The sequence below is a fragment of the Neophocaena asiaeorientalis genome, unplaced genomic scaffold (assembly GCF_003031525.2).
Source record: "Neophocaena asiaeorientalis asiaeorientalis breed wild unplaced genomic scaffold, Neophocaena_asiaeorientalis_V1.1 scaffold145, whole genome shotgun sequence".
In the NCBI taxonomy this organism is placed as follows: Eukaryota; Metazoa; Chordata; class Mammalia; order Artiodactyla; family Phocoenidae; genus Neophocaena; species Neophocaena asiaeorientalis.
Window position 1 is genome coordinate 1,994,221 of NW_020172629.1, and position 26,877 is coordinate 2,021,097.

A 26,877-nucleotide genomic window follows, 5' to 3' on the forward strand; every position below is an offset into this window, starting at 1 on the left:
GAAGAGCCGTGCAAGCTGGGTAGCTTCAGTATTTTTAGTTCAGGGAACAGCAATACAGAACTCAGCAACCCAGTCCAAATAGGGAAGGATTCTTCCTTAAATGCTCATTAGAGGACCTTGAGCATATGGCAAATGTATAGTCAGTATCGACTGATCACTTTTTGATGTCGGTCTCATCATAACCGTGCAGCATCTGAATGCCATACATTAAAATGCCACCTCCTTTGCTTCTAACTCTGGTTTAAAACTCGTATCAAAGGCAGAACATCCCGTGATTCCTCAAATATCTTTGGAATTGTCAAACCAGAAGATATATTTAGAGCCCTCTTGTGCAGAACACAAAATTTCACTACACACAGAATTGCCAATTAGGAGGGGAGGTGCAGAATGATGGTAATGGCGCAAGCAGGCTGCAGTTTCCCCTCTGAATTACAAGGATCGTTTCAAGGATGCACTAACTCTGAATGAGTTTTTCTTCTTTTGATGCTGCCCACGAATCTTCTCTCCAAGCAGTTATTCTTGTCCCGTCAGCGATCAGAGAGAACACCCTTCTCCATTTCTGTGGACTGAGTTCCCTGACCTCATGGCACAGTTTTGTCCTCACCTGCAGACAGTACTTTCCTGTATCATTTCAGTGGATTCCTCCCCATCCACGATGACAAACAACTCACATTAAATCAACTAAATGCCATTTTAAGATCACCTATGGTTTTCTTTAGGATGCCCTACATTTTGAAATCTTTTAAGACTGAGATTTCTAGGGACATTCATAGATGAATGAAAATTGAAAGACCACCCCAGCTACTCCCTCGTCCCCTGCCCCCCCTCCCCATTTTCAAGAGTTCTTTTTGTCTCAAGGATAGTCAGCTCTGGACCTGAATTTTTTTCTTTTTAATTGATTCCATCTACTTTTCCTCCTAACCTGGGATGTTATATCCTAGTAACTATGACGTGATTTGGGAGACTGCTGAGGATGTGTCTATAATATGTGTCTGTAACGTTCATAGTATGTATTAAGCCCCTCCGAGGTTGGTATAACCCTACGTATGTATAACCAATCGATTACAGGGCTTTTTCTACACGTGTTTCAGTGTGCGCTTTCTAAACCTTTAAGTTACCTCTTCTGACTTGAAGAAGGATGGTCCTTCTAGCCTCTTGTCCCCAGGTTTTCTCCTCCTGCCCTGTGTTCACTGTTCATCTACCAGCCACGACCCCTCTCAGCCCCAATGCCCTGTCCACTCCCCTCAAGCTGGACACGTAACACCTGCCAGCAAACACTGCCGTCCAACTCTGGCGTGGGACATCTGCCTCGAGGCTTGGGAAAGAGGCAGGTGCCACGTGGTGCGAGGAGCTGACCTGCGCGAAGGTGGTGCCCCAGCAGCCTCGTGCTTTGTGAGTCCTTGGAGATGTGCTCGACACAGCGCCCCACCCCCGTGCTTAGTTCATCTGTTTTTAGACTCATTTACCAGGTCTTTGTTGCATTTCTTTTTACAAGTGCCTGCCCCTAGTTAAACTGAGAAAACAATTTCTTATTCTGGCTGTGGTAGGATCGCTCACATAGCAATGATCACGAGGGAAACCATATATCTTGGTTTGTCTGGAACGGATGGTTCCAGACAAACAATTTGTGCCTGTTTTCCCAACATAATTATTGATCACTCCACTTTCTCTGTGCCTGTTTGGGTGGCACATTATATAGTAACAATGGCATTATATTTGGTAATTCCAGATCAAGAAGACATCGGACAGGCTGGTTATGATGATAATTACAGATGCCAGATGTCGCTCTTCTGGACACATAGGCAGGACCCTGGTGGTACCTGATTACCCCTCATTGTGCGTGTATGGTGTCCAGTCAAACCAGACCCACTGGAGCCTCTGAAATCACTCCCAGGGCTGTGGTACAAGTCCCAGCCCTTTGCTCACCCGGGTTGATTCTTCCAGAAGGAGGCAGCCAAGGGGATAGAAAACAAGCTGGAATCAGAGCAGGAAAGCTAGCCTCTGCCAGAATCCCCTTCTCTTCCTACCATTAGTGTCCATGTCACCCAGGAGCCGCCTGTCTAAGGGGCGTTGAGGATCTCTCACTGCTGAAAAATGAAAGGAAAGGCCTCTGAGAATAAGCAAAGGAGAGCCTGAGAATGGGGGGGTTCTCAAGAAACTCAAGAAAGGGAAACATGAGCTGTCTCAGAGGTGGAGGAGAAGCGGGGAAGCACAGACATGACGTCCCACAAAACCTAGTACGACGTGCATGGAAAACATAGTAACATGGATGAGAACAAAACCTTCAAAAATGTTCATGAAAATGAGAGAACGAGCTACAAGGAAGTCATACTGCAGGGAGGATGAAGTGTTACACAAAGCGTGGCAGCGCAGACGGTGTGTCTGCTGGGGCAGCTGGGCGACAGGCCGCTCTCAGCAATTTCTACCTGTTGGATTCCAGAATCTTCTCAGGTCACTTGTATCCTAATGTATTCTCTGTCGTACCCACGAAGGATCTGTTTTAAGGGGCTCTGTGGATTAAGAACCATCAGTGTGTAGCTGAATCAGCCTCAGATGCAGAATGCTGGGTTTCTGACATGGAAGGGCAGCTGTCAGTTGTAGAAAACCCTCAGTCGGGCATGACTGGGAGAACACACTCCTGGGGGCCCGTCGACTTGTCCCCTGAGGCTCCGTTCCGGGCGGCGCTAAGACTCTCTCCTGGACCACTGTGCCCTGGTCCTGTCTTCGAGGAGCTGTGGCTCTGTGGCCATTTGCAGCAAAGCCCCAGCCCTTGCTTCTCATCTGGCACCAGCTGACTGATGCTAATGCCTGTGGGATGGGGACGAGGGGTCTCGCCAACACGCTGCCCAGGTCGCTTCGATGTCACATCAGAGAGTCTCTGAGAAGGGAACTCGAGAGGGAGGCGGGGGAAACTGGCTGAAGTTCAAGTGAAGGTGAAGGAAGTGTTATATCAGGATGTGTTGGGCAGATGGCAACATCTTGGAAAGTTCCTGAGGGACAGGGGCCTGTACCGGGTCCAGGGGGATCCAGAGGAAAGAAACTGAAAGAAAGAAAGGTACCCAAACGACCAGTCTGGTGAGAGGTCAGACCCGGGTCCAAGGCCCACTCCTGCATGTGAGCACAGGAGGGTTCCTGCTGCGCGTGAACGGGAAGTCAGGAGGCGGTGAGAGGAGAAAGTAGTCGCCTTAGACGTGGATAAGCAGGGCAGAGTATCCGCGCGGAGACAGTGAGCAGGTGATGAAAAACGGGGACTGGAATTGTGATGTGAGCGTCGGTGGGGGGAGACTGACTTGCCAAAAATCAGTCTACCTGCTATTTAGCGTCCTATGATACACACACAAATGAAGAGATGTAAAGAAAAAAAAAAGCAGAAGAGGAGGAGAGGGACTGCCTGGACTTCTCACCCGGGCCTTCGGTGGAGGCCTGGTGCAGACGTAGCCGGGGCCCAGGAGCACATAGGTGTTTCCAGTGCACCTTCTTACCAAGGAGGGACGTGCCGCTGTCGGTCTTTATATTGTGCTGATTAAGTGCCGGTGGGTCCTCCATCCATCAACGCCTGTTTACCAGAGGAGAGAACCAGGTGTTCACGCACTGTCTTCCTTTTCTGTCCTTTGAAGTGAGTCCAGTGTCCTTGGCCTTCAGTGTCACAAGGGACAGGGCTCAGGAGAGGCTACAGAGAAGCCGGTGAACTGCTGTGCAAAGGAGGTGGTGCAGCAGCCCAGCCCTATGTAGCTGAAAGTGAGCAACTTTCCCCCGTGTCACCCCCTTCATGTCCTCCTTGCTCTCCGTGTCTCACTCTGGCCCCCGGGACCACTGGGATTCTGTGCCATTCCCCGAGGCCTTGACTTCCATTGGCTGCTAGCTGGTCTTGTGCAGTGGGAGAGCTAATTATGGCTCTGGCGTTAATCTTCTCACGGTTACTTTCTTCTTAATATCGTTCTCTTGAAAATGGGTCTATCAGTAGCCTTTACGGCTGGTAAAGAGGAGGTGATTGAGGGTGGGAGAAGCTTTCTTGACAGGGTGTTATAGTGAGAACAAGGTCAAGCCACACGTGAAAAGACATTGACCTCCTGCGTCTGTTCCGGTGACAGTATGTGGCCTTGGACCAATCAGTTTGCACCTCTGAGCCTCTGTTTCTAATTTGAAAGAGAATCGAGGAGGAGCTATTGATACTCCAGCCACAGGACCAGGTGTGGTGAGGGTCAAGTCAAAGGATACAGAAAGAAGTGGTTTGTAAATTCTAAAGGTCTCTATGATGTAAGGAATTTTTATTTATTTTTATCTTGCCTCTCCACAAGGCTGATCCTACAGGCAGTATGTGCCGGTGAGAAGAGACAGAAAAGAGAGCAAGGAAAAAGAAAATGTTGTTTTCTCAAGCAAAATCAGGAATGAGTCAGCAGAAAGGCCTGGCAAAACAGTAGAACAGAGAGGCCAGCGAGGGAGGGAAGCTGGCTGCCAGGAAGAGTATGGAAGTCGGTCATCGTTTCTTAGTGGCCGGCCACGCAGAGGACAGGGAGTGACAGAGCCTGGGAGGAAGTTGGGGCACGCTGGCGTGTGTCCCTGAAAATCAGGAAGGAGAGCCTCATGGATCACTTCCTTTGAATTTCTTCCTAGCAGCCCTATGACTGATTTCATTTGTCTCCAGAAGATGAGCTTAAGACACATGGACACGCTCCTTGAATTGAAATGTCCAAGTGAAGACACAGGAAATGATTAAAAAGAAATTTCTCAGCTCTTTCTGGATGTCAGAGATGCTCTTGAAATGGATATTTGGAAACATGATCCGAATCACAGCTGAAAGTTTTACTGTTCATCTCTGAAATTTAAGATATTTATTTAGATGCATCCTCATTTTTAACCATGTTGTTTTTATCCTCAGATGTTCTCATAGCGAGTTCTGGAGAGCATTATGTGTGAAAGGCACAGAGGATGAAAGAAACATTCTCTACTAAGAAGTTAGATGAATGGGATTGGTGGCAAAAGAATGAATTAGGGCATATTAGGGGTGGATGTGGTACGCAGAGCAGAACTAGACATTTGAAGAGACTGCAGGTTCAAGAGGAAACCACCATCTCTACTCTCTTAAATTTAGAAAGTTTGGTGGAAGACCAGTGCTTCCAGGAGGAGAGGAGTTGAGATACAAATACTGAATCCTAAGGGCTTTTAATTACTTTTGTAGTTTGAAACTGGCAACCCTATGTCTGCTCTGTTTTACACCTGCTAGATTTTTACCCTGAACTGTGAGGTCCAGATCATGAGGAAGGAACGGCATATGCAACCAAGGGGAAAACAAAGGACATTTTGTTTATATGGAGTCATTTCCTAACATTTATGTTACATCATAGGAGCTAAACATCTTTTTTTTTCTTTTACTAAATGTTTCAATTTGTTTCTAGTTATTTGGGGCCCTCTAGAAAATTTTTCTTTTTAAATTATTACAGCAAGAACTTTGACTTCACGAAATGATATCAAATAAGTTGGCAAAGGGTGAGGAAATATGTACCAAATGCAGTCATTAGAACCCAGGGGTGATCGTGACCCTGCGCTGACAGAAGGAGCAGCTTCTCTGGAAGGACCAGTCTTCAGGAAACTTCCCATCAGCATCAACATCAGGACTTGAAATTCACAGAGACCAGGCAGGAGGTCAGATATTTGGGCAAGATGCTGGGTCATTGGGGGTAGAGCCCAATAGAAGACGTGAATGGAACAGGAGATTAAAAATCAAGCAGAGACTTGAATCTGCCAGGAGATGAGATTTCTCCAGAATGTTGGAAAGGAAGCAGTGTGGGTTCTCATGTGGGACTCTGTCACAGTCAGGAGCTTGTCAGATGGGACATGCTAAGGCTTGAGCTCCCAGATCCAGGCTTCAGCACCTACACTGAGACGCAGTTAAACGTAAGCACTGGCCAGAGCAGAGACGGGGAGGTCAGGGGGCGAGGTCTCCACTGGGACTTGAGGGGTTCTCTGAATGGGGAAGAAGTTTAGGGTCACCAGGTTCAACATCGCCACTCGCTGCATTCACCTGGACGCCCCAGCAAATTCAGCCTCCATACTTTCAGTAATGGGGCCGGGAAGCCTTGTTAGTGTTGGATGGCTTTCATCACCAGAAGTTAACATCGCTGGGCTGAAATCAATTTCCCTATCATGCGCACTTGTCAACATTATCCTTCCTCTTGTAGTAAATGAGAACAGACTTGCTCACACTTACTCACAAAGCCCCTTAAACCTGTAAGGACAGCCCTCCAGCCCTTCATCTTCTCTCTTCCGGGCAGACCACCTGCTCCGGGTGTCTCTCAGGTGGCTTTCTTTCCAGACTCCAGCCAACCTGGGCATCTTCTCTAGAGTATTTTGACCCATTGGTCTCACTCCTCAAAAAAAGCAGCACTCTGAGCTGGGCCCATTTCTCCAAATGTTAAGGGAAAGGGTTTCCGGACAAGATACTCATCGTTTCTTCCCAGAAAGACCCTACGAGCTGGTTAGCTCCTGTCTCATCACATGTTGTAGATGTGCTCAGTTGTTTCAATTATTCAAAGAGGGACCTGGATGGAATAGTCAGGGGAGCCTTTGTCAGATCCTGAGGGCCCACCGGGTCATTAGCCATTCCACAGACAGGTCTTTGAGAGATTCTCGGAAGCACAGCAGCTGCTCCATGATCATGGATCATGACCATGGATGGAAGCAGGAGTGCAGGTTGTTCAGAAGAGTGTGTCAAGACCAAGACTTAGGAATGCACCAGGTGAATGTGACGATTCATGATGTATTTTTGAAAAAACAGAGGGTATGTTTGCTCACCTCACTTCTCCCCACATTAACTGAGGGGGCACCAGGGCTTCAGGCTTAATTGTTTGATCTTCACCACCTTCCTGAAAGGTTGTCAGGGACACAAGGCAACTCTGGAAGATGTTGGTGCATCTGTTGCCTTGATGGTGAGGATGCCACCACAGGTGTCACATGTGTCCAACCCAAGCTCATCATCTTGTACACATCACATATGGGCAGTATTTGATATATCAATTATTCCTCCGTAAAGCTGTTTTCAAAAAGGTTTTGAGGGAACATTTACAAACTGTTACAAAAGGAACACGAACAGTGCATGACTCTCACGAAGCATCTGTCATGGTCCATGAAACCTTGGCTTGGGTTTGGGAGACAGATTGCTCACTTTCTCCTGGGAGACTGGCTGTGTGTTAATTCTCAGTAGAGCTGGGTATTGCCAGCTAGAACCTAATGGAGTTTCCTTCTCTTTGGGAAATAGAACTTTTAAAACTGTGAGGAGATAGACCCTCTGGGTAAATACTTTATTTTCTCCAATTTTAAAGCCCAGAAATCTCATATTTTCCAACTTCTTTTAGAGTTTTTATTTTTTCCCTTCAGGTTTCTGTTTTTTTCACTCATCAGCGTGCATCTCATGCAGATAATTTTTCTTCTTTTTTTTTAACGTTCGGTTTCCAAATCTCACTTTCTTTCCCTGTGTTAATATTTGCCAGTACTTTTAGCCTCTGTTCACATCACGTTACCATATCTTATTTCTTTAACCACGTATTCCATCCGTGTGTCCTTGATCCTAGCTTGGGAGAATCTTACTCTGAGCTCACCTGCACCTTCTGATACGTTTAATTTCCTCTGTAAATGGAATATAGGATCAAATAGGAAAGGGACAGGCACGTGCCCTGGAGCATTGGCTTCGGGATGGTCGAACCTGTAACTGAAAGTGGGGTCCGGCTGCTCACCGCTCAAAAGCCATTAAAGAGGCCAGGTTGGTGGAGAGGGAAGTTTGCTTTAGTTTGGAGGCCGGCAGCCGGGGCGGGGGTCAGGGAAGGGCGGACTTCTGTCCAAAGGCCGGCTCCCCCACCTCGCCACTGACAAGCAGGGGCAAGGGCTTTTATATGCCGAGGGCGGGGGCTACATGCAGCAGCAGCGCAGTCAGCTCTGACCGTCATATCGAGATTGGTCCTGCGGTGGTCTGACCAGCGTCACCTTGATTGTTTTAAGTACAGCTAGTCTTCAGTTCCAGGGTCGGTTTGTTCTCATTTCCTTGAGGCCAGTTCTCAGAATTGTGGCAGCTTATGTCATGGCTACGTCTGGTCATCATGTAGTTAACTTCTCCCACCTGGTGGGTTTCAGTATTTGTAAGACAGCTCACAGGACAGGGCTCAGAATATTACCTATAGCCCTTGAGGAGGAACTAAAGGTCCTTGACTTTGCTTACTGACTATTATGATTTGATCTCTTTTGACTTTTTCCTGTTGTTTCTGCATTTTCTCATTTCTCTGATTAAACTTATTCTTTGGCTAAAGTGTTTCCACAGAGGAAAGGAAGGCAGTGGACACGGGAGGGCAAGGACCATAGGGTCCTGCTCCATTTCACACCCATTCTAGCCGCACTCCTCACAGTGGCTGTCCAGCCTCTGCTTGAATTCTGTCAGTGCTGGGGGCTTAACCTCAGGGGACCATCCATCTCGCTATTGGAACACTAAAGAATAGAGAGATTGTGCTGACCAGCCACCAGGGCAAAATCTCAGTCGTTTTCCTACCTCTCCCAGCCCCTGAAATAGGTCAGCTCCAACTCTGCATTCTCAGTGGAATTCCTCTTTTCTTGCAGCCCAAAAGAGTAGAGAAAAAAAGAGTTTCATGGATTCTGCATAATGCTAGTCACTCGATCGTATAATTCTCCTTAAAATTTAAACAAGAGCATTCTTGATTCCTTTCTCATGGTTTAAATTTCCTGAACAAATACTCACAGCTCTAATACTCAGGATCAGAGGTTAAGTAATTTTCCTGAGTTCACTCCTCGGCGATCAGCAGGCTGAGAACTGACCCTGTGTATTCCTCTAAAACTGTATAAGAATAGTAGTGGCTCCACGGGAGTAGGCGTGTCCTGCTCCAGACCTGTCCCGAACCACCACACCCACCACACTGCTCCCGACTCGCCGGGAAGCAGGGACTTGCCGAGGCCTTGGGCAGGAGGGGAGGAGCACTGGCAGGGCAGCTGGAAGGTCACTGGGGCTGCTTAGGCATCCCAAACTAGGGCAGTGTTACTGGGGGTGGAAAATGTGCTCTGAATTTAAGGTTCATTCCAAAGTTACAAAGTCCAGTGAAATTCGGAAACCAGTTGTACATGGACAGTAAGGAAAGGAAGGAATAGAAATGGTTGGAGCTAATTCCAGTATGTTTCTACCGAGAGACCAGCCAGGTAAGTGGAAGAACATCAAAGAGAATTATTTAGGAGGAAAAGAGTTTATTTGGTTTTCAAAATATTGAATGTGGTGTAAAAGTTTTGGGTAAAAGCATCTATGCTGAAAGGCCCGACACAAGCTGAAGATATGAGTCTAGAACTCAGAAGATGGACCAAGTATAAAAATATGAATTCAGTGAGAAGCCTCACAGAAAGCAGAAATGAATGTGCTCTTCCAGACCAAGGGTGTAGACCGACAAGGGAGACCCCCAAGAGTGGCAGGTTGGTGCCTGCGTCCATTCAAGGGGTCTGCACAGCAGAAAGGAAAGGCAAAGAGGCTGGAAGGAGGAAGGCAAGAGGAGATTGAAAGCAGTGACCCGCCATGGAGTGAAGAAGGGAGAAGGATTCCTGTCACCTTTATCACGTACCGCAGAGAGAGCGAGCGCGCTGGACATTAGGAAGATACCATATGTACGGCAGCGGGACATCCGCTTGGAGGTGGCACTTTGAGGACGTCGGGAGGATAATGCAGTGGGTTCAAAGTGATAGAAAGTGAAGCAGTGTAGACTTTCCTTATGAAGTGCCATGATAGTTTAAAAGAAGAAGGAGTCAGAGGGGTGGCAGGGAGAACGACCAAGGATTTTTTAATGTGGGAGATTTGAACTCTACAGATTCGGGAGAAGGAACAAGGAGAGGGAGTGATGAAAAATATAAGGCACGTAATTCGTGGTAGAGGAGTTGATAAAGTTCAACAGGTATCAGGAGGGGATGGGGTCAAGATCTCAGAGGTTAGTCCTGGAGAGGAAGGATAGAGGGAGGCCTGAAGGAAGGTGCTTGCCATAGGGATGACGAGTGGGTGATGGATTTGAGAAGGACTTAAGAAGTTAATCTGGCACAATTTGGAGATAGATTGAATTGAGCCAGAGGAGGAAGGAGGCAAAGAATGGAGTCAGGAAAGACTAGGTTTTCAGCTCAGATTACTGAGGGGATGAGGGAGCCACCGACTGGGATAGGAAGTATCAAAGGAGAACTGGGTTTTAAGGGTAGATAAGAGATAACTTGGAGAATATTGAGTTTGGGGTGCCTGTGAGACATAAGATGGAGATGTCGAGGGGGGAATCTGGTACACTGGTCTACAGTTGAGGAGATAGATCTGTGAAATTACCAATATTCAGATAATCAGAGTTTAAAACTACAAGAGTGGAAGGTTTCATAGAGGAAGAAGATGTAAAGTGAGTCTGGGTTAGTATGCGTGATGGGGCTGAGGTAGGAAAGACCAGAGAGAAATCAAAAGTGTGGCTCAGGGGGTGATGAAGGGAGAGGATCAGAAAGAAAGCTGTGGGCAGAGTGATGTTTCAGAAATATTAGAAGCAGACCAAATATGACCTTAGCCCAAGACAAGCCCTTCACTGGTTATTTTTTCCCAATTATTAGATGTCAGTATCAACTATGTTGCATGATATATTTTAAAAAATACTATACTGAAATTGTCTTCTTGTGAATGGTATTTTGGGTAACAGGTTTTCATGCGTTTATTTTCCAAGAGCAATTTGTTGCTGTGCGAAGAAACCGAAGTAACTTATATTCATGAACTTCTAAAAGTCCACTCACAGAAAAATAACAATGCAGTCTTACCAACTTCCAACTCTTTGTACTTTTTTCCATGATCAGAAGTATTTAGAGTCTGTTTTAAAGAAAGAAGCATAAATACAAGAGATAGAGACCACAAAAAAAAAAAAAGAATTTTATCTCTCCAAGGAACAAATTCTTTCAGTGAGATATAGTTTATGGTTAACGTGTTTTGAGGTGAGGCATCGTGCAAATGAAACTCTGGAAATTTGTCCTCTTTCAAAGTTGTTTTCTTTGTGCCTGGGGTTCTTTTGGCTCCAGGTTGAGGGAATATTTTGTGGAAGAGAATGGTATTTGATTGTTTCATCTTGGAGCAATGAGAAAATCCTTGCATCTTCCTCCCACTTCCCCATTTTTTTGAGTAGCACTGAGTCATAATTGCACTTTCATGTTAAAGGCTTTCCATTTGCATTAACTGTTTACTCTGGAATGCTTCTGTCCCATACATAGTTGGCAGATCCAGTCTCTACTTCTTGACTCTCTTTCATTTTGTTTGAATTTTTCTAATCAGTGATTTAGTTTTCCAGATATTCTGTTACATTTCCCATCCATATATGCCGTCTTTTTTCTTTTTGCCTGACAGTACAGACATAGAATTGTAAAGGGGTAGTTCTCTCTCATCTTCTTCTTACCATTGCCCTTATAAGGTTATTTTAATTCTGTCTTCCTTGTTCTCATTGCTTCCACTCAGAAGATAGTCACAAAGCTGAATTTCAGGGTCATTTGCAGGTATATTTAAAGAGGTATGCAAAGATGTAAGTCTAGGGGTTTGGGAATGTCATAACCAGAGAATGAATTGAAATCACTGTTTCCAGATTAAGACCAAGAAAGACAGGACATGTCCTTACTTTGCGTGTTTATTATGTCTGTTGGTATTCTGGATTTTTCAGTTGACAACAATCAACTTGGATTTGTAACTTGAGAATTAAGAGCTATACCCCTGTTCAGGCAATTTCCAATATGTGCTTAGAGAGAAACAGACCTCAGGCCAAATCCTGCTTGCGTTTGACTCAATTCTCCTATCCTAAAAATGGAATACTAATACCTTCCTCATACAGAGTGAATGAATTCACGTATGCTAAAGAGTTGGCATGCTACCTAGTACATAGTATGTGCTTCAAAATGCTAGCCATTCTCAACACCAGCATCACCACCACCGTCACCTTTGGTGCTTTGGACTGTTCTCTGCGGTCATTTCAAAGGCTTCCTCCAAGTGTTTTTGCCTATAATGGCCCCCCACCAGCCCCTCACTTCTTCTGTACTGACACTCTTTCGATAAGGAATTTGTATATTTGTTTTAGAAGTTGCTGAAAGTTTTTAGGGAGGGAACCCAGTAACTCAGTATACTCACATCTGATTTATTAGCTATCTTTTTTCTTTGGATTTAAACTAGATATGTTATTTACCTATTGCTGTGTAAGAAACTATCCAAAACAGGGCTGCATCATCTGAAGCCTTGACTGCTGGTGAGGAATCCACTTCCGAGCTCCCTGAGCTCCTTGCTCGATGTTGGTGATCGAATGGGGAAGAACCTCGGCTCCTCACAGGGCTGCTCGAGTGTCCTCACACCATGGTGGCCAGCCTCCCCCAGAGCAAGTGATCTTAAAGGGAGCTAGGAGGTGGCCACGCTACCTTTTATAACCCGCTCTCAGAAGCCTAGGACCCTCATTTCTGTCACATTCTATTTGTTTGAGTCACTGAGTCCCCCGGCACTCAAGCGTACGGAATTAGGGTCCACCCTCCTTCCTCTGCCCCTCTTCCCTGTGCCTCCCCTTCTCCCATCCCCTTTGCCTTTCCTCCACCCTCCTCTACCCTTTCTGCACCTCAGCTTCCTATCTTAACAAGCAAAGGTAATCTTTTGCCTTCCTGGGGTTACAGTGAAAATAAAGTGAGACACATAGTATGAAAAGGCACATGTTGGAAGGAGAGGTCGGAAACACTACACAGCACAGCAGCCGATGCTGTAACCGTGGAGAAGGGGGACGGAGCCGCCAGCTTCTGCTCCAGCGCCTGCGCACAGAGGCGACGTTTAGTCAGAGCTCCAGGACCTGGGAGGGGCTCTCTGAGCATCGGTCTGCTCAGGACACAGGGGCTGGTCCACAGGCCTTTCCTGCTTCTCCTGGGGCAGCATCACTGTGCCGCACTTCCGAAACAGCACTTAGGGTCCTCTGGCCCCGCCAGATCGCCATGGCAGCTCTGTGAAGTTCTTCACGGTTTTGTTCCTTAGAGGTTATTTCTTCATAATTAGACCAGTATTTAAAGTAACTCCCCAGTCAGATGCCCATCTCCTGCCATCCAGCAGGTCACCCCAGGCCCCATGTGTCTGGTTCAGGAGTCTTGACATCACTGCAAGCAAAACGTCATTGGGACTTAAGTGCTGTTGTTTATTTTCTCCAAATAACTGATCCACTGTGACTTCCCAGAAATTAATCTTGGGGCCCAGACTAGATGGGGGGTCAGAGGTATTAGCAAATCCTACCCATTTTTCCTTTGAAGATTCACTTCCATCATCAGTTCCAAATGCATGCATATTACACGTGCTCTACAGTGATCTGTCTTACTCAGCTGCATGTCCCTCACCTGTTATCTGTAGAGAGCTGCTTTTAAAATGCTAGTCCCTGAACATTTGCCCACACAGGGTGCCAGCTCTCCAAAGTTCCACAGGTAGAGGAAAGGAAGTGAAGTGTACGGTTCTCACTTCAACCCTGCGGGGTAACCCATCACATTCCACACCCTGGGGAGGGCCTCTATCCAGAAAGCTGGAGAGGATGGAGGCCACGTTCTCCCTTCTTTGGGGGTATCCCTCGCATTGTAGTCACTGCATTTATGGGTTGGGGAGTATTCTCTTGGGTTCAAGAGTTTAAGAGGGACATCTGAGATTTGGGGGTTACAGGAGTTTGGAAATGCTGTTTTGTTGTTGTTACCTTAGTCTTGAAAGCCATGCTCCCCTTGCAAGGAGTTCTTAGTTTATTGACCACCCCGTGAAGCTAAAACCTGCACATCAAATTGTCCAAGGGGGCAGGAGTTTGCCCAGTTAAGCCTATCTTGGCTTCAGTACTCACCGAGGATACACAGTAGAATCGGCCATAATTCACAGCAGTGCGTGGGTCTTAGAGTTTCAGGGTCCAGCTGGCTGTCAGGCAGCCTCTAGTGAGTAGTGTCCTCTTAGTTCTGTGCTACATTTAGTTGAGCTGGAAGTCTCTGCCCCTGATTTAATCACAAGCCAGGTAGTCATGGAGATGACATCTAGCCTCTGGCTGCCTGGTAAACTACATGCAAATGGTGAAAATAAAACAAGCAGGGTATGCAAATTAACTTCCTGAGTAAATAAAAGACTTTGCCGCCAGGTCTCCGGACTGACTACTTTTGGTCCAGGGCTGTTTATTAGGAGTCACAGTGATTTGAAAAATATCATAATCGCAACCATTGTCTCAACGCTTGTTTTATTGTTTCTTGTGTTTTTTTGTCTGTTTCAGATATATCAACACTCCTATACTGGATATTATGTCCTGAGCAAAATTCCTCATGGGTAAGATTGTTCTTTCATTTTCTTTTGACGCTAAATCTGCAAAACAAAGCGCAAAGCAGAGCGCTGATTAGTTGCTTAATTCTTAGGGCAGGAAATGAGGCACCTTATTTCTTGACAGCAGAGTGTTCCCATGCTGTGGGACCTCCGTGATGCCTCCAGGGCCGAGGGGGTCACTTGAGTCCAGTTTCTTGCCCATTTGTGAAGCCCCCCTTCCTAGAACAGCTCCACCACTTCCTGCTCTGGTTCCCAGGTTTGCAGAGAAAGATTCCCCCTTCCCCGCCCCACTTTGTAATCAGCTGTGGCCCCTCTAGGGCATGGTGATTCGACCTAGGACTCCCAGGAAGGTTCCTGGTTTTATATACATAATAGAGAGGGCAGCACCCCTAAGCTCATCTTGTTTCTCAAAAATGCAACATTTGGGACCCAAAAGTGTGAGTGGGGAGGAAAGACATGAGTGCAAGCGTGATTTTGCTGAGTTTTCAGTTCTGGGTAGACACAGCCGCACACAACGTGAGGTGCATTATCAGGAGCTCATCTTTGGAGTCCGGAGGTGTTAAGACATGATTGAAGTTTGAAGCCATTTGTTGAGTGGGCAAGGGGAAAACCAGTTGCAGAGCAAGGAAAGTGTGGCAGGGATGGCTTTTACTGCTTCCATTTTTATTCTTTCTCTCCCCTCGTCTTCCTCCTTCTTCCTCCCCTCCCCCACCCACCTACAACCCCTCCACCCTCACCCCAGCCTGTGTTCTTGTTCCCACCTTTTCCTTCTCCTTCATACCCTCCACGGTTTCTCTCACTTTTTGTTCGAAAAGGCGAAGTGCTCAGGAAGTGTTCAAAGAAATTGGATTGTGCTACTGGCAATGTTGTGTAAATTCCTGTGACTATTTACGGGGCGGCATCCTAATTTTCCTAAGCAAATTTAAACAAACAGCAGGAGTTGCTAAAAAGTATTGTTCCATAGAGAGCATTAATCACAGCATCTGTGTTTCACAACTGCTGCTGTCTGTTTTCTACTAAGTTTAGATAGAATATGAGCATATCCTTGGAAAAACAACATGGGGAAAATAATTTCGCTTGATAAATGAAAGATACATGTAGACATGCGGCCAAGTGTGATTAATCGTTTCCGTTAGACTATTAGAAAAATCAAGCCCCAAGAAACTGAAGATGACCCCCGTAGTGAAAACAAAGTATCCATAGGTGTTTTTTTTTTTTTTTTTAAAGCATAGTTCAAATAGAAACTCAAATGTTTTTCACTAAGGACGAATTATTCTATTATTTTTCAAGCAGATATGCATCTTCAAAGGTCACGGCAGGCAGGAGTATAATTATGCCTTGAGATTTATCTACCCCTTCTGGGAACAATAGAACTTATTGTAGATGATGGATATTTCATTTCATCTTACATAAATTTGTAAAACTCAAAACTTGAAAAGCATTTTGTGCTTGACACATGGTGTAAAGATTTTACTGCATCCGTTAGAATTTAAGAGAAATAGGTTCTGAGAACCTGGCACAAGAGTTTGCCGAACCAGCCACAAACCGAAGGACAAGGTGGTGTGTGCTGAAGCCTTGGTTTCAGTGCTCACGATGAGGGTGATGGTCCCTCCACAGAGGATGCCAACGAAGAGTGAGCTGCTTTTGGTACTTTTAAAATAATCATAGTAATAATAATTGCCATCATGTATTGAATGAGTCTTAAGTGCGCCCGTCCTAGCACATCAGTCCTGCAAAAAAGCATTCTTCTCCGCCTTTCACAGTGAGAACTCTGTCATCTCATAGCTGGTGCCCAGGAGAGCTGGAATCCAGCATAGCCTGGCTCGCTCCCAATCCTGTGCCATGAAAACAACTGCCTTGGGTAAAATTACAGCTGTAAATATCAGATTTTTAGTGGTGCTAATTTATTGTTTGTTTGTTTGTTTGTTTTTGGCGGTACGTGGGCCTTTCACTGTTGTGGCCTCTCCCGTTGTGGAGCACAGGCTCCGGACGCGCAGGCCCAGCGGCCATGGCTCACGGGCCCAGCCGCTCCGCGGCATGTGGGATCTTCCCAGACCAGGGCACGAACCCACGTCCCCCGCGTCGGCAGGCGGACTCTCAACCACTGCGCCACCAGGGAAGCCCTAATTTATTGCTTTTCTAAGTGTTACCGAACCAAACTTGGGCCCGCTCGCCCACACACAGTAAAGCCAATCTACTGACACCAGGTTGTGGTGAAGGAAAGTGCAGCGTTTACTGCAGGCGCCAAGCAAGGAGTCCAGGTAGCTAGTGTTTAAAAGGCCCAAACTCCCCAAAGCTTCAGGAAAAGGTTTTTAATGACAGGATGAGAGAGGGGGGTTGTGGAGTGTGTGATCAGCTCGTGGACCTTCTTCTGATTGGTTGGTGGTGAGGTAATTGGGAGTCAACATCATCAGTCCTCTGGTTCCAACTGGCCTGTGGTCTATGTGCTTGTGGGCAGCGTTCAGTTAACTTCTTCCACCTGGTGGGGGTTTCAGTATCTGCAAAACAGCTCAAAGGGCATGACTCAGAATATTATCTACAGCCCTTGAGGAGGAACTGAAGGTCCTTGACTTTGTTTAATGGCTAAACTATTATGATTTTGTCTGTTTGACTGTTTTCCTTTCTTTCTGCCTTTTCTCACTTCTCTGATTAAATTTACTTGTTGGAACTTGCAGAAAGCCTAGGTATGCTACAGGTTTTCTACAGACAAGAGGCAGGCAGAAGGCATGGGGTGAGGAGTCTGTTCCGGGGAGCCCCCATATGGTCCTGCTTAGTTACATAAGGACTCTTATAAGATTGAAAGATGTAGCAGATTACTTGTTACATTTATGGGAAACAATCTCTGGTGGATGAGGATGTCTATGGTTCATCTCATCACCACATAAACTGACAGCTTCTCCAAAAATGGCATTGCTCGACCGTTTATGCAAAATAAATGAATTAATTAATTTCAAATATTGTCAAAATCATATTTGTATTAATGAGGCAGTGGGTTTCCAAACTGGATGGGACTTAAGGCTTCGAGCTTTTGCAGCTTCAACCTCCAAAAGAGGCTTGTTGAGCTCAGTCAGTGGTGCCAGAGCGCCACCAGTTGGCAGGCGGAGAACACAGCCCCGTAGCTGGGTTTGGGGTATCAAGGAGAGCACAATTGTCTTTTTAAAATAAAACTATCTCTATTAAAATATTTAAATTTACATTACTCATAGGACCAAAAATCTGAGAGCTTCTCTTGATACTTCTGGAGTCACAGATCTGTATCTTTTTCTCAAATTCTCACCTCTCCTTTCATCCCTCTCTCCCCTCAATTCCTCTCTTCCAGCCAGAGGCCATTCAGTATGCAGGATGGGATTATTTGTCCTTTATAGTTTTTTTTTTTTTTCCCCTTGGCTTCAGACTTTCCAACCAATCACAGAGAAGGATCAAATTAATTTTTCAGTACCCTCTAAACTCTGGTTTCCTTCCTTTTGCCAGTGATGGAAGAATCTGGGAAGGGGGTATCCTCTTTTCTTTCTCTTCCATGAGCCATAAAGAGGCCTTCGTGTCCTGTGTTTTAAATTCCTTCTCCTCCAGTTGTGACCTCTGCAGCTGGAGCCCACTAGAACCCCGTGTGCATGTACCGGCTTGGGTTATAATGAGAATGCCGAGCCAACTGAACTTTCATTTAGTCAAGAGATCTAGAACCTAAGGGTAGGTGCATTTGACTTTCACAGACTAAATTTTCAAAAACTGTATTCTTAAAGGACATGTCTTTTACGCAAATTTGTTTATTAAGCCAGAATTAAAGCTATTTTATTTGTTTGTTTTTTGCGGTACACGGGCCTCTCACTGCTGTGGCCTCTCCCGTTGCGGAGCACAGGCTCCGGACACGCAGGCTCAGCGCCCATGGCTCACGGGCCCAGCCGCTCCGTGACATGTGGGATCTTCCTGGACCGGGGCACGAACCCATGTCCCCTGCATCGGCAGGCGGACTCTCAACCACTGCGCCACCAGGGAAGCCCAAAGCTATTGTTTTTAACATAAAGCGTTTCACTAAGTCTTTATATCAGAATGTCAACAAAATAAAGCAGTCTTTTGTAATAGAGATTACACCCAGCTAAATGTTCTCTGTTAAGGGTCCATTGTGTGTTTTCATAGCAGTTTTTGGTAGACTTGGCTGTTTCTTGACATTTTCCTGACATGACTCTTTTTTGGATTAGTTTTCCCATTGGCTTGAGTACATTTTTTTAGAAAAATTATATTTCTATATAATTATAATTTCTTATATCTTTTAAGATCATTCTGAAAATCATATGGGCTAGAGAAAATCAATCCTTCTATAACAGAAATCAATTTTAAGAAAAATTTGGTATACCCTGTAGTTATGTAGCATTGGCATTTTGGAGTTTGGCAAGCAGAGCAATAATAGAACAAAAACTGAGAAGTATTCAGAGGCATTTTGTTTACATGTCAGGCCATCCTCTGTGGATATTGTTGCCCTAACCTTGCTTATTTACCTGTACCAAACAAATTGTACAGAATTGTATTCCTTTGGAACTCTGGTTGACTTATGAAGTCACATTCTGCATCTGTGAAAATAATAAACTGAGACATAGATTCCTTCTGCCCAGGGTTACCCTCTAACATTATAGGCTGGGATGCAGAAGAGCATTCCATTTATTTAGAAAATAGAAATCTAGGTTGACAACATAGCACAATGCCCCAATACCTTACCTGATATCATGACACAGGAGTTAAGAACTGAAGCCCTGTGGTCCCATAGACCTTAATGTGAATCCCAGTCTGCAACTGACTCTTGGCTGTGTGACCTTGATAGTTGCTGTACTTCTACAGATCTTAGTTTCCATATTTTTAAGATCTTAATAATAGTGCTCACCTCATAGGCACATTATAAGAATTAAGTGGAATGATACGTGCAAAGTGCACAGCAGAGAATTTTGCTTCTAGTGAATGCCTGGGAATGTTATTCTTCATATTGTAATATATCCCCAATATATATTTATAGTCTTGTAATTAAATTTTTTTAGACTTTACTTTCTAGCCAGCTCAAATCCTTTCTGTTACAAGGAGAGGAATGATATAACCCCTACAATAATAAAATTCCCTTTAATAATTTTTCAAAGCTAAGACTTGTTCTGTGACACTCAGGTGATTTTAATGCCCATGTGATTTTTAAAAATTAATTAATTTATTGGCTGCGTTGGGTCTTTGTTGCTGCACGCAGGCTTTCTGTAGTTGCAGTAAGTGGGGCCTACTCTTTGTTGCGGTGCACGGGCTTCTCATTGTGGTGGCTTCTCTTGTTGCAGAGCACGGGCTCTAGGCGCGCAGGCGTCAGTAGTTGTGGTACGTGGGCTCAGTAGTTGTGGTGCATAGGCTTAGTTGCTCCACAGCATGTGGGATCTTCCTGGATCAGGGCTCGAACCCATGTCCCCTGCATTGGCAGGCGGATTCTTAACCACCGTGCCACCAGGGAAGTCCTGCGTATGTGATTTTAATTTCTCTCTTAAAAGAGATGTCTATAGCTTCAACTGTCTACAGTTCTCAGTGCTCAATAAGTTCTGTTTATCTCATCTCAATCTGACTTACTGCAATTGATTTTTAAGACTTTCTTGTTTTGCCTCCAGTGGAAGCCAAAAAGACAATATAAGTCAACAAACATTTATTGAAATGCTGTATTGAGCAACAAAAGCACAGTTGCTATCCTTAAGAAGTTTAAAATCTTGTTGAAGAGGAAAGACACAGACTTATATAACAATATAAAATTAAGTGCCTCAAATGGGTGTTTTAGACACTGAACACAAAAGAAGATATGTCATAAAGGATCTCAGAAAGGAAGTCTGGCTTGAGCGGAGCCTTATAATTGAGTAAGTTTTGTTTGGTTTGGTTTGGTTTGGTCTAATAGATGGAGACAGAGAAGAGATGTTCCAGGTCGGGTAAATCATTAAACAGGCTTGACCTTTTCCATGAGCCAGCATCTTCCTGGAGTTAGTGGGGTGCCAGGCCAGGCCCGAGCAGGGCTGTTCTCATGGGGCTCTGCATGGGGAGAGATAGGGTTGGGTGGGTTTAGGGTGAGCCTGGCGTGTGGAAGACCTAAACCCCACCCCGGTGTGATGGGTCTTTGCAATAAGATCACACCGAACACCGAGCAGAAGAGAGACGTGGTGAAGGTGGCGGGCGTAGATTAGTTTTATGCGTGTGTGTAGAGAGAAGGAAAGGGATGAACGAGAACATGGAGCCAATTAGGAGACCCGGTGGGGAGCAGTGAAGGCTCAGTGTAGAGACCACATGTTTGGGATTATGGGCGTCTGGTGTTCACTTGGAAAATGAAGACAGATGCCAAGGGTTTATACTCCATGTCCCTCTAATTAAATATGTGGCAGCCTGTGCCTGTGTGAGTTGAGCCTGATGCATGAGAATATTGAAAGTAGTGAGTTCATGAGGGCAGTGAGGAGAATCCCAGCAGTGTCAGTGTCTCCACATCTCCTTCCCCAGGACCCTACACTGGACCTTCCACTCAGACACACTTTGCTCTGCAGAGCTGCCGGAAGTTGCATGAATAGGATTGCTTGTATACCTTGAGGAAGTGGCAACATGAAGCCAAAATGTAGGAGAAAGAGAGTTCTTAGAATGGCATTTTACGTGTCTACCATGGCATCCGGCAGGGAGAGTCCTGCTGTTACCGGCATTCACAATAATTTCAGGACTGTGGACAGCTCTGAGCTCTCCTGTAGGACTTGGTCTTAGCTGCTTCCCCCTGTCCTGCTCCCTTCCCCTCCAGGCCACCCTCCATCTCTCCCTTCCTCCCCTGAAATCCAAAGTGTTAGCAAGCACTATCAAAATACCATGCACTTTAAAGTCAAATCTATCTGGGAATAAACTCCCAGTCAGCCTTTCTACCTGTGTAATCATGGAAAAGTTGCTTTGCTTCTCTCGGCACTATTACTCCGCGCATATGATGGAAATAAAATGCCTGACTGATAGGGTTCATGTAAAGGTTATGAAATACTGTAGGATAACGAGATGGTGCATTTAAGTGCCTATTTTGGAGTGCAGAATGCACTACGGGCTTTTTTCATGGTGGAACCAAGACCTTCCATTATACAACCAAATCTAATTAATCTCCCTCCCCGCAATTTCCCTACCTTTAGACAGAAAATAAATTTCATCCTCAGTGCCAGCTCTGATCAGTTCTAATGGCTTCCTGGAGCTCTGAGTTTAAACGTGGTCTAGAACTATGCCTGGGCTCTGTGGGGAAGGATGATCGACACGTCAGGGTGGCAGTGGAGGGGAGTGGAGATACACGTGATGCCTTCCAGGTGCCAGACCTGCTTGCCTCAAGGACCGCATCGGTGGCGTGTGCCATCACTGCCCCCGCAGAAGGCCCTCCCACCTTTGCTCTCCCCGACCTTCACCCCATCCTCCACACGCGTGCCAGAAACTTCCTGCTCATGGTGTCCAACTCCTTCTGCTCCTTCAAGCCCCGACATCAAAACCCCTCCCGTAAAAATCCCCCTGCAGCTTCCTGCACCCCTGGAGTAAGACAGCCTCACATTTCACACTGTAATGTATCCTTGCGTTAGATTGCTAGTTACCGTGTTGTGGGTATATAATGTTTCTGAACAGAATGTTTAGAAATGTTTTCAATATGCATTTACTGCCTGACACATTTCTCTCCTGAATTCTAAGGTGTCAGGTGTCAGAAAGACACCTGGGAGGGGCTGGGAGGGGCTTGGCCTGTGTCTGTGGCCCTGGTGGCCGTTGCCCAGGATGAGAACAGGGCTGCCCAAGAATAACCACAGGAGAGGCTGCACCCGTAGATCTGAGCTACCAGCAGAAAAGCCACTAGCCACATGCAGAGGGGTTCTTTTCCACTGAATCATTTGCTGTCCTCAAAAACTTGCCTACCACATCTGAAGATTTTCAAGCAAACAAACCCGTTTGGAAATGAGGTGAAGGTATGTATGCATGATGCATCATTTTGTCAGGCGCCTTGTGGAACCTAAACTTGTATGTTCGTATCCTTGAATTGTTCCCAACGCAAGAGGGAGTCCATAGATGTTGGCTGACAGTTGAGGAAGTTAGTTAATTAATTAAATGATATTGTCTAGTATAAGATGCAAGCCTGGGACCCACCCCAAATCAGTTAGACCAGGGTCTCAGACGGTGGGACCTCACAAGAGTTCTTTTAAGTTACTCAGGTGTTTCTAGTTTGAATATCTGGGGTCAGCTGGTCCTACCCCACTTCTTCACTTGCTCTCATCACTAAGTGACCCCCAGGACTTTATCCGGAGCTGAGATATAACCCTTCTATTTCTGGAAAAAAATGACAAACATTTCCCCAGAAACACTAATTTCGTTGTCCTCTCGACAGAGAAATAGTGGCAGGTCGCAGGTTAACAGCGTTCTTGGAGATTTATTTAATGATATGCATTAAAGGCTCAATAGCACTGCCGTCTGCACCGCGGAGATGAGATACAGCCTTGCGCTTTTGTCTTCTGAGTTCATGCCCAGAATGGGACAGTGGACTCAGGCTCATTCTGTGTCTGGGCTGGAGTTTGACGTGAGCGCCACCTAGTGGGCTCAGCCTGGAAGCCGCCTATTCCAATTCGTGCATTTGCTCACCAGCTTCTCTTGAAGAATCACAGGGCTAGTTCTAAGTCACACAAAATTAGAGGCAACTATGTTGAACCCTTTCAACTGGGCCTGCCGGGATGCAGGCAGAGAAGACTCTGCCTGCATCCCGGAGGTCAGCTCTGTTCTTGTTCACAGACCTTTTCCTAAAGAGAAAAGGCTGGTGCATGTGGCCGACTGCCCTGGAGGCCAAGCCTGCCAGATGCTTGCAGCAGCGTGTGCTGTGCATCCACTCCTGCTGCACAATGATGGGCACACACCCCCGCCACAAGCCAGGACTATACTAGCCACGGATGGAGAGTGGAAAGGCCACGTGTGTCGCTTGCTGTCTAGTCTATTTCGTTCTGTCTTCACATCACCTTCTCTCTGATCCGGGCGGTCCATACAGGGGCTGGACACAAAGCCCCCTGCCTTATTTACTTCAGTGACATTCACGTAGATTAAACCTCAAGGACAGCCTTGTCCAGAAAAGCAGCTCTCGAGGACAGCAGAATGGGTGGTCATCCAGACTCTAGAGAGACAAGGATACGCTGGTCACATCTATATAGCTACAGCCTCATTGCAGCATAACTTACTTATAGTAAAACTCACACTTTTTAAATGAGAAGTTTTCATTATGTTTTGGCTAATGGGTGCAATCGTAGAAGCACCTCCACAACCAAGATAGGGAACATTTCCATGTCCCCAGAGTATTCCACCATGCCCATCCTCCACCCACTGTGGGTGCCCCTGGCGTCCAGCCCTGTAGTTCTGCCTTTTCCAGAACGTCTTATATATGGAGTCGTGTGTACGTAGTCCTGGTGAGTGGCTGCTTCGTTAGCGTGCCTGCTTTCGGGATTCACCCACGTCGCTGCCGGTGCAGGTAGGTCATTCCTTTTACTGCTGAGGAGTGGCCCAGTGAGTGGATAGACTAGTTTGCTCGTGTTCTCACCATGTAACTTTTGAGCGGTTTCCAGCTTGGGGCTGTTGTGAAGGAGACTGCTGTGAATGTTCGCATACAGAATTTCTCATAGGCACGTTTTCATTGTTCTTGGGTAAACAGCTAGAGGTAGGATGGCTGGGCCGTGCAGTAAGTGTATAATCTGGTAAGAAACTGCCAAATTGCTCTCCAAGGCGGCTGTCCAGGCCCCTTTGTAAACTCCCCACCCCATCCTCCACCTGGTCCCTGCGTGAGGCCGGCTGATGTGCGTGCTGGGGTTCCTGCCCAGGGCAGAGCCTGTGCCTCTCCTGCCCGACGTGGGCACTCAGGGGGGCCTTCCAGCCAGGTCCCCACAATCGTTCCCTTTGCAGCGCTCTGTAAATGACAGGTCCTTGGGGAAGTAGGTGGCGAGCAGGGTGGAAACTCCCTGAAGAGGCTGTTCATGGGTGGCCCTGGCACAAACCTCAGGAGTGGTTAAGAGGACTCCGGCCCCAAGCATCACTCACTTCCTGGACAGATTGACTTAGGAGGAGGGATCTCTTTTTGAGAATCACCTCTCATTGACGGAAGGACCCGGTCCAAAAGTGTGCATGTTCCAGCAGCTTGGCGCTGAACTGGGTCTGCCAGCTGCTTCAAGGCTGAAGGGGAGCAGAGGCCCCACACCCAGCATCCAGCATCTGTACAGCGGACACCCACCTCTGCCCTTCGGGTTCCCGTCTAGGCTAGCAAAGGGCATGGTAGGCTGTGTCAGACGCTCCTGTCTGCTCTGTTGTTGTGTCTTGACTACAGCAGGGAAGGAGGCAGGCCACAGCGCTGGTCCTCCAAAGGACAGCCCGTCCAGGCTGTGTACCGGACTAGTAAGTATTTCTGAAGCTGCTCACAATGGCCGAAAGAACATAAGCTGTGGCATTTCCTCATTGAGAAGGCCTGATTCCCAGGCCTGAATCGCACAGCATTCGGTGGAGATGACACAGCTGTTTGTCCAGGTGAAGCTTTCGGCTCCCAGGACTCAGCTCGACCAGCACCGCCTGCCGCCAGTGGGACACTCAGGGGCAGGTCGATGCACTGCCGGGGCCGAGGCACCTGGATTAAGAAGTCACACAACAGTAAGGCTTCTGCCTGTCTGGACCGGAAACTAACAACCCTCCCCATAGCCCTGTGTTCTCTCCATCCAGCAAGGCCTACGGAAGCTCCCACACTGCAGAGGGAGGGCTGCGGCCCAAGAACCCTGTAGAGCAGGGGTGCCCAACTCCCGGGCCACAGACCGGCACTAGTCCGTGGCCTGTTAGGAACCGGGTCACACAGCAGGAGGGGAGCGGCGGGTGAGCGAGCGGAGCTTCATCTGTACGCACAGCGGCTCCCCACCGCTCGCTTTACCACCTGAGCTCCACCTCCTGTGAGCATTACGGTGAGCTGTATAATTATTTCATTATATATTATAATGTAATAACAGCGGAAGTAAAGTACATAGTAAATGTAATGTGCCAGAACCACCCCCCATTGGCTTCCATGAGACTGGTCCCTGGTGCCAAAAAGGTCATGGACCGCCACTCTAGAGAGTTAGCCTGGTCCATGAACTCAGACATGTGGACACCAGTTCCCAAGTACGAACAGAAGGTCAAGGCTCTTCCATCTCTCTGCACATCTTTGATTCACTGCATCATGGCTCTGATGTACATGTCTATCGACATTCCAAGCACTTGGACGGGCTTTTGGGGAGTGCTAACAAACACGGCTTCCTCCCAGGCGCCCTGCACAAACGGCCCAACGTGGAAAGTAAGGAGAGAAAAAAATTCAAATCAGGGCTGATGTGAGCCTCACACTTAAGCATCAGTGGTGTCAGAACTAGAATTCCTGAACCAGGACTGAAGCTAAGGGCAGACGTCCTGCTGAGGCCCGTGAACATGGCCCCAGGGAGGGTGCTGCCATCCTTTGCCTGCCCTTGGTCTGTCTCCCTTACTTGCAGGCCACAGGCAGCCCTCGGGATCTTTCCTTTGCTTCTCTCCCTGCAGTTTCCTACTGCCGACCTTGTGGCGTCTGAACACCATCCAGCTCCCGGGCTCCATCCACTCAGCTCAAAACCATTTCACCCAAACTGCCCTGCCCAGACTCACCTGTCACTCCAGGCAGGAGCCACCCTCATTCCACTTTCCGTCTTTGTCACCTTGGTGCCTCAAATGAAGTTCTTTCCTTATCCCTCTATGCGTGTCTTTAAAAACCGTACCGTGTAAGCTCCAGCGTAGGCCCAAATACCTTTCTGCTCCCTAATCTCTTGATTTCATTTATGAATGAATGAATGAACCTTCGAATGCATATATAGGCATTTCGTGAGCACTTATCATGCATCTGATTCAGAGACCTTAACATATGGCAGCTTATTTTGTACTTGTAACAATGATGGGGTGTAGGTGTTAGCCGCACTTCAGAGATGAGAAAGCTGAGACTCGAAGTTGGAGTAACCTGCTCAAGGTCACACAGCTGCTTGTTGGCCAGGACTTCAGCGGGGCTCTTGCGGCTCCAAGCGTAGCATCCTCTCTGTGACAGCATCGCTTTGCTCTGCATTTCAGTCTGACGAGAGACACTGGGCAAACTGAGCACCACACCCTTCGTTTTATGGAGGTAGCTCTTCCTCCTTGTGTTGAGGGCCCTTTGAAGCACACAGTAGGGCCGGTATTCACTAGCTCTGAGGTCTGGGCATGACCCAGTAACCAGCACTGTTTGACCAGCAGAGGTGACGCTGTTGGGTGCCTCTACTCAGTGTGTGTCTGCGTGGCCTCGAGCTGCAATTTATGTTCTGTTTGACGTCAGAGAGTAACAGTCAACATCAGTGCTGTTTTGATTTGACAGACAAAGGATATCTGAAGCAAATAAGTGACCCCTATCAAAAGAAAATTATACTTCATCACATATTAAGTATAAACATGCTAAGAGGCCAGACGGGAGGATACCCTGAGGGCCCTGTGTGTCCCTGGTGATCCCGGACCACCCGCCAGAGACCACAGCT

At 46.8% G+C, this 26,877-nt stretch overlaps 1 protein-coding gene across 1 annotated transcript in view; it reads left to right on the forward strand.

Annotated features, from left to right (window-relative positions):
• Window positions 1-26,877, forward strand: part of DPP6 (dipeptidyl peptidase like 6) — a 541,522-nt gene that overhangs the window by 290,889 nt on the left and 223,756 nt on the right. The window contains exon 6 of the mRNA XM_024739199.1: window positions 14,280-14,332. Coding sequence (XP_024594967.1) covers window positions 14,280-14,332 — 53 coding nt within the window. The remainder of the gene's footprint in view (window positions 1-14,279; window positions 14,333-26,877) is intronic.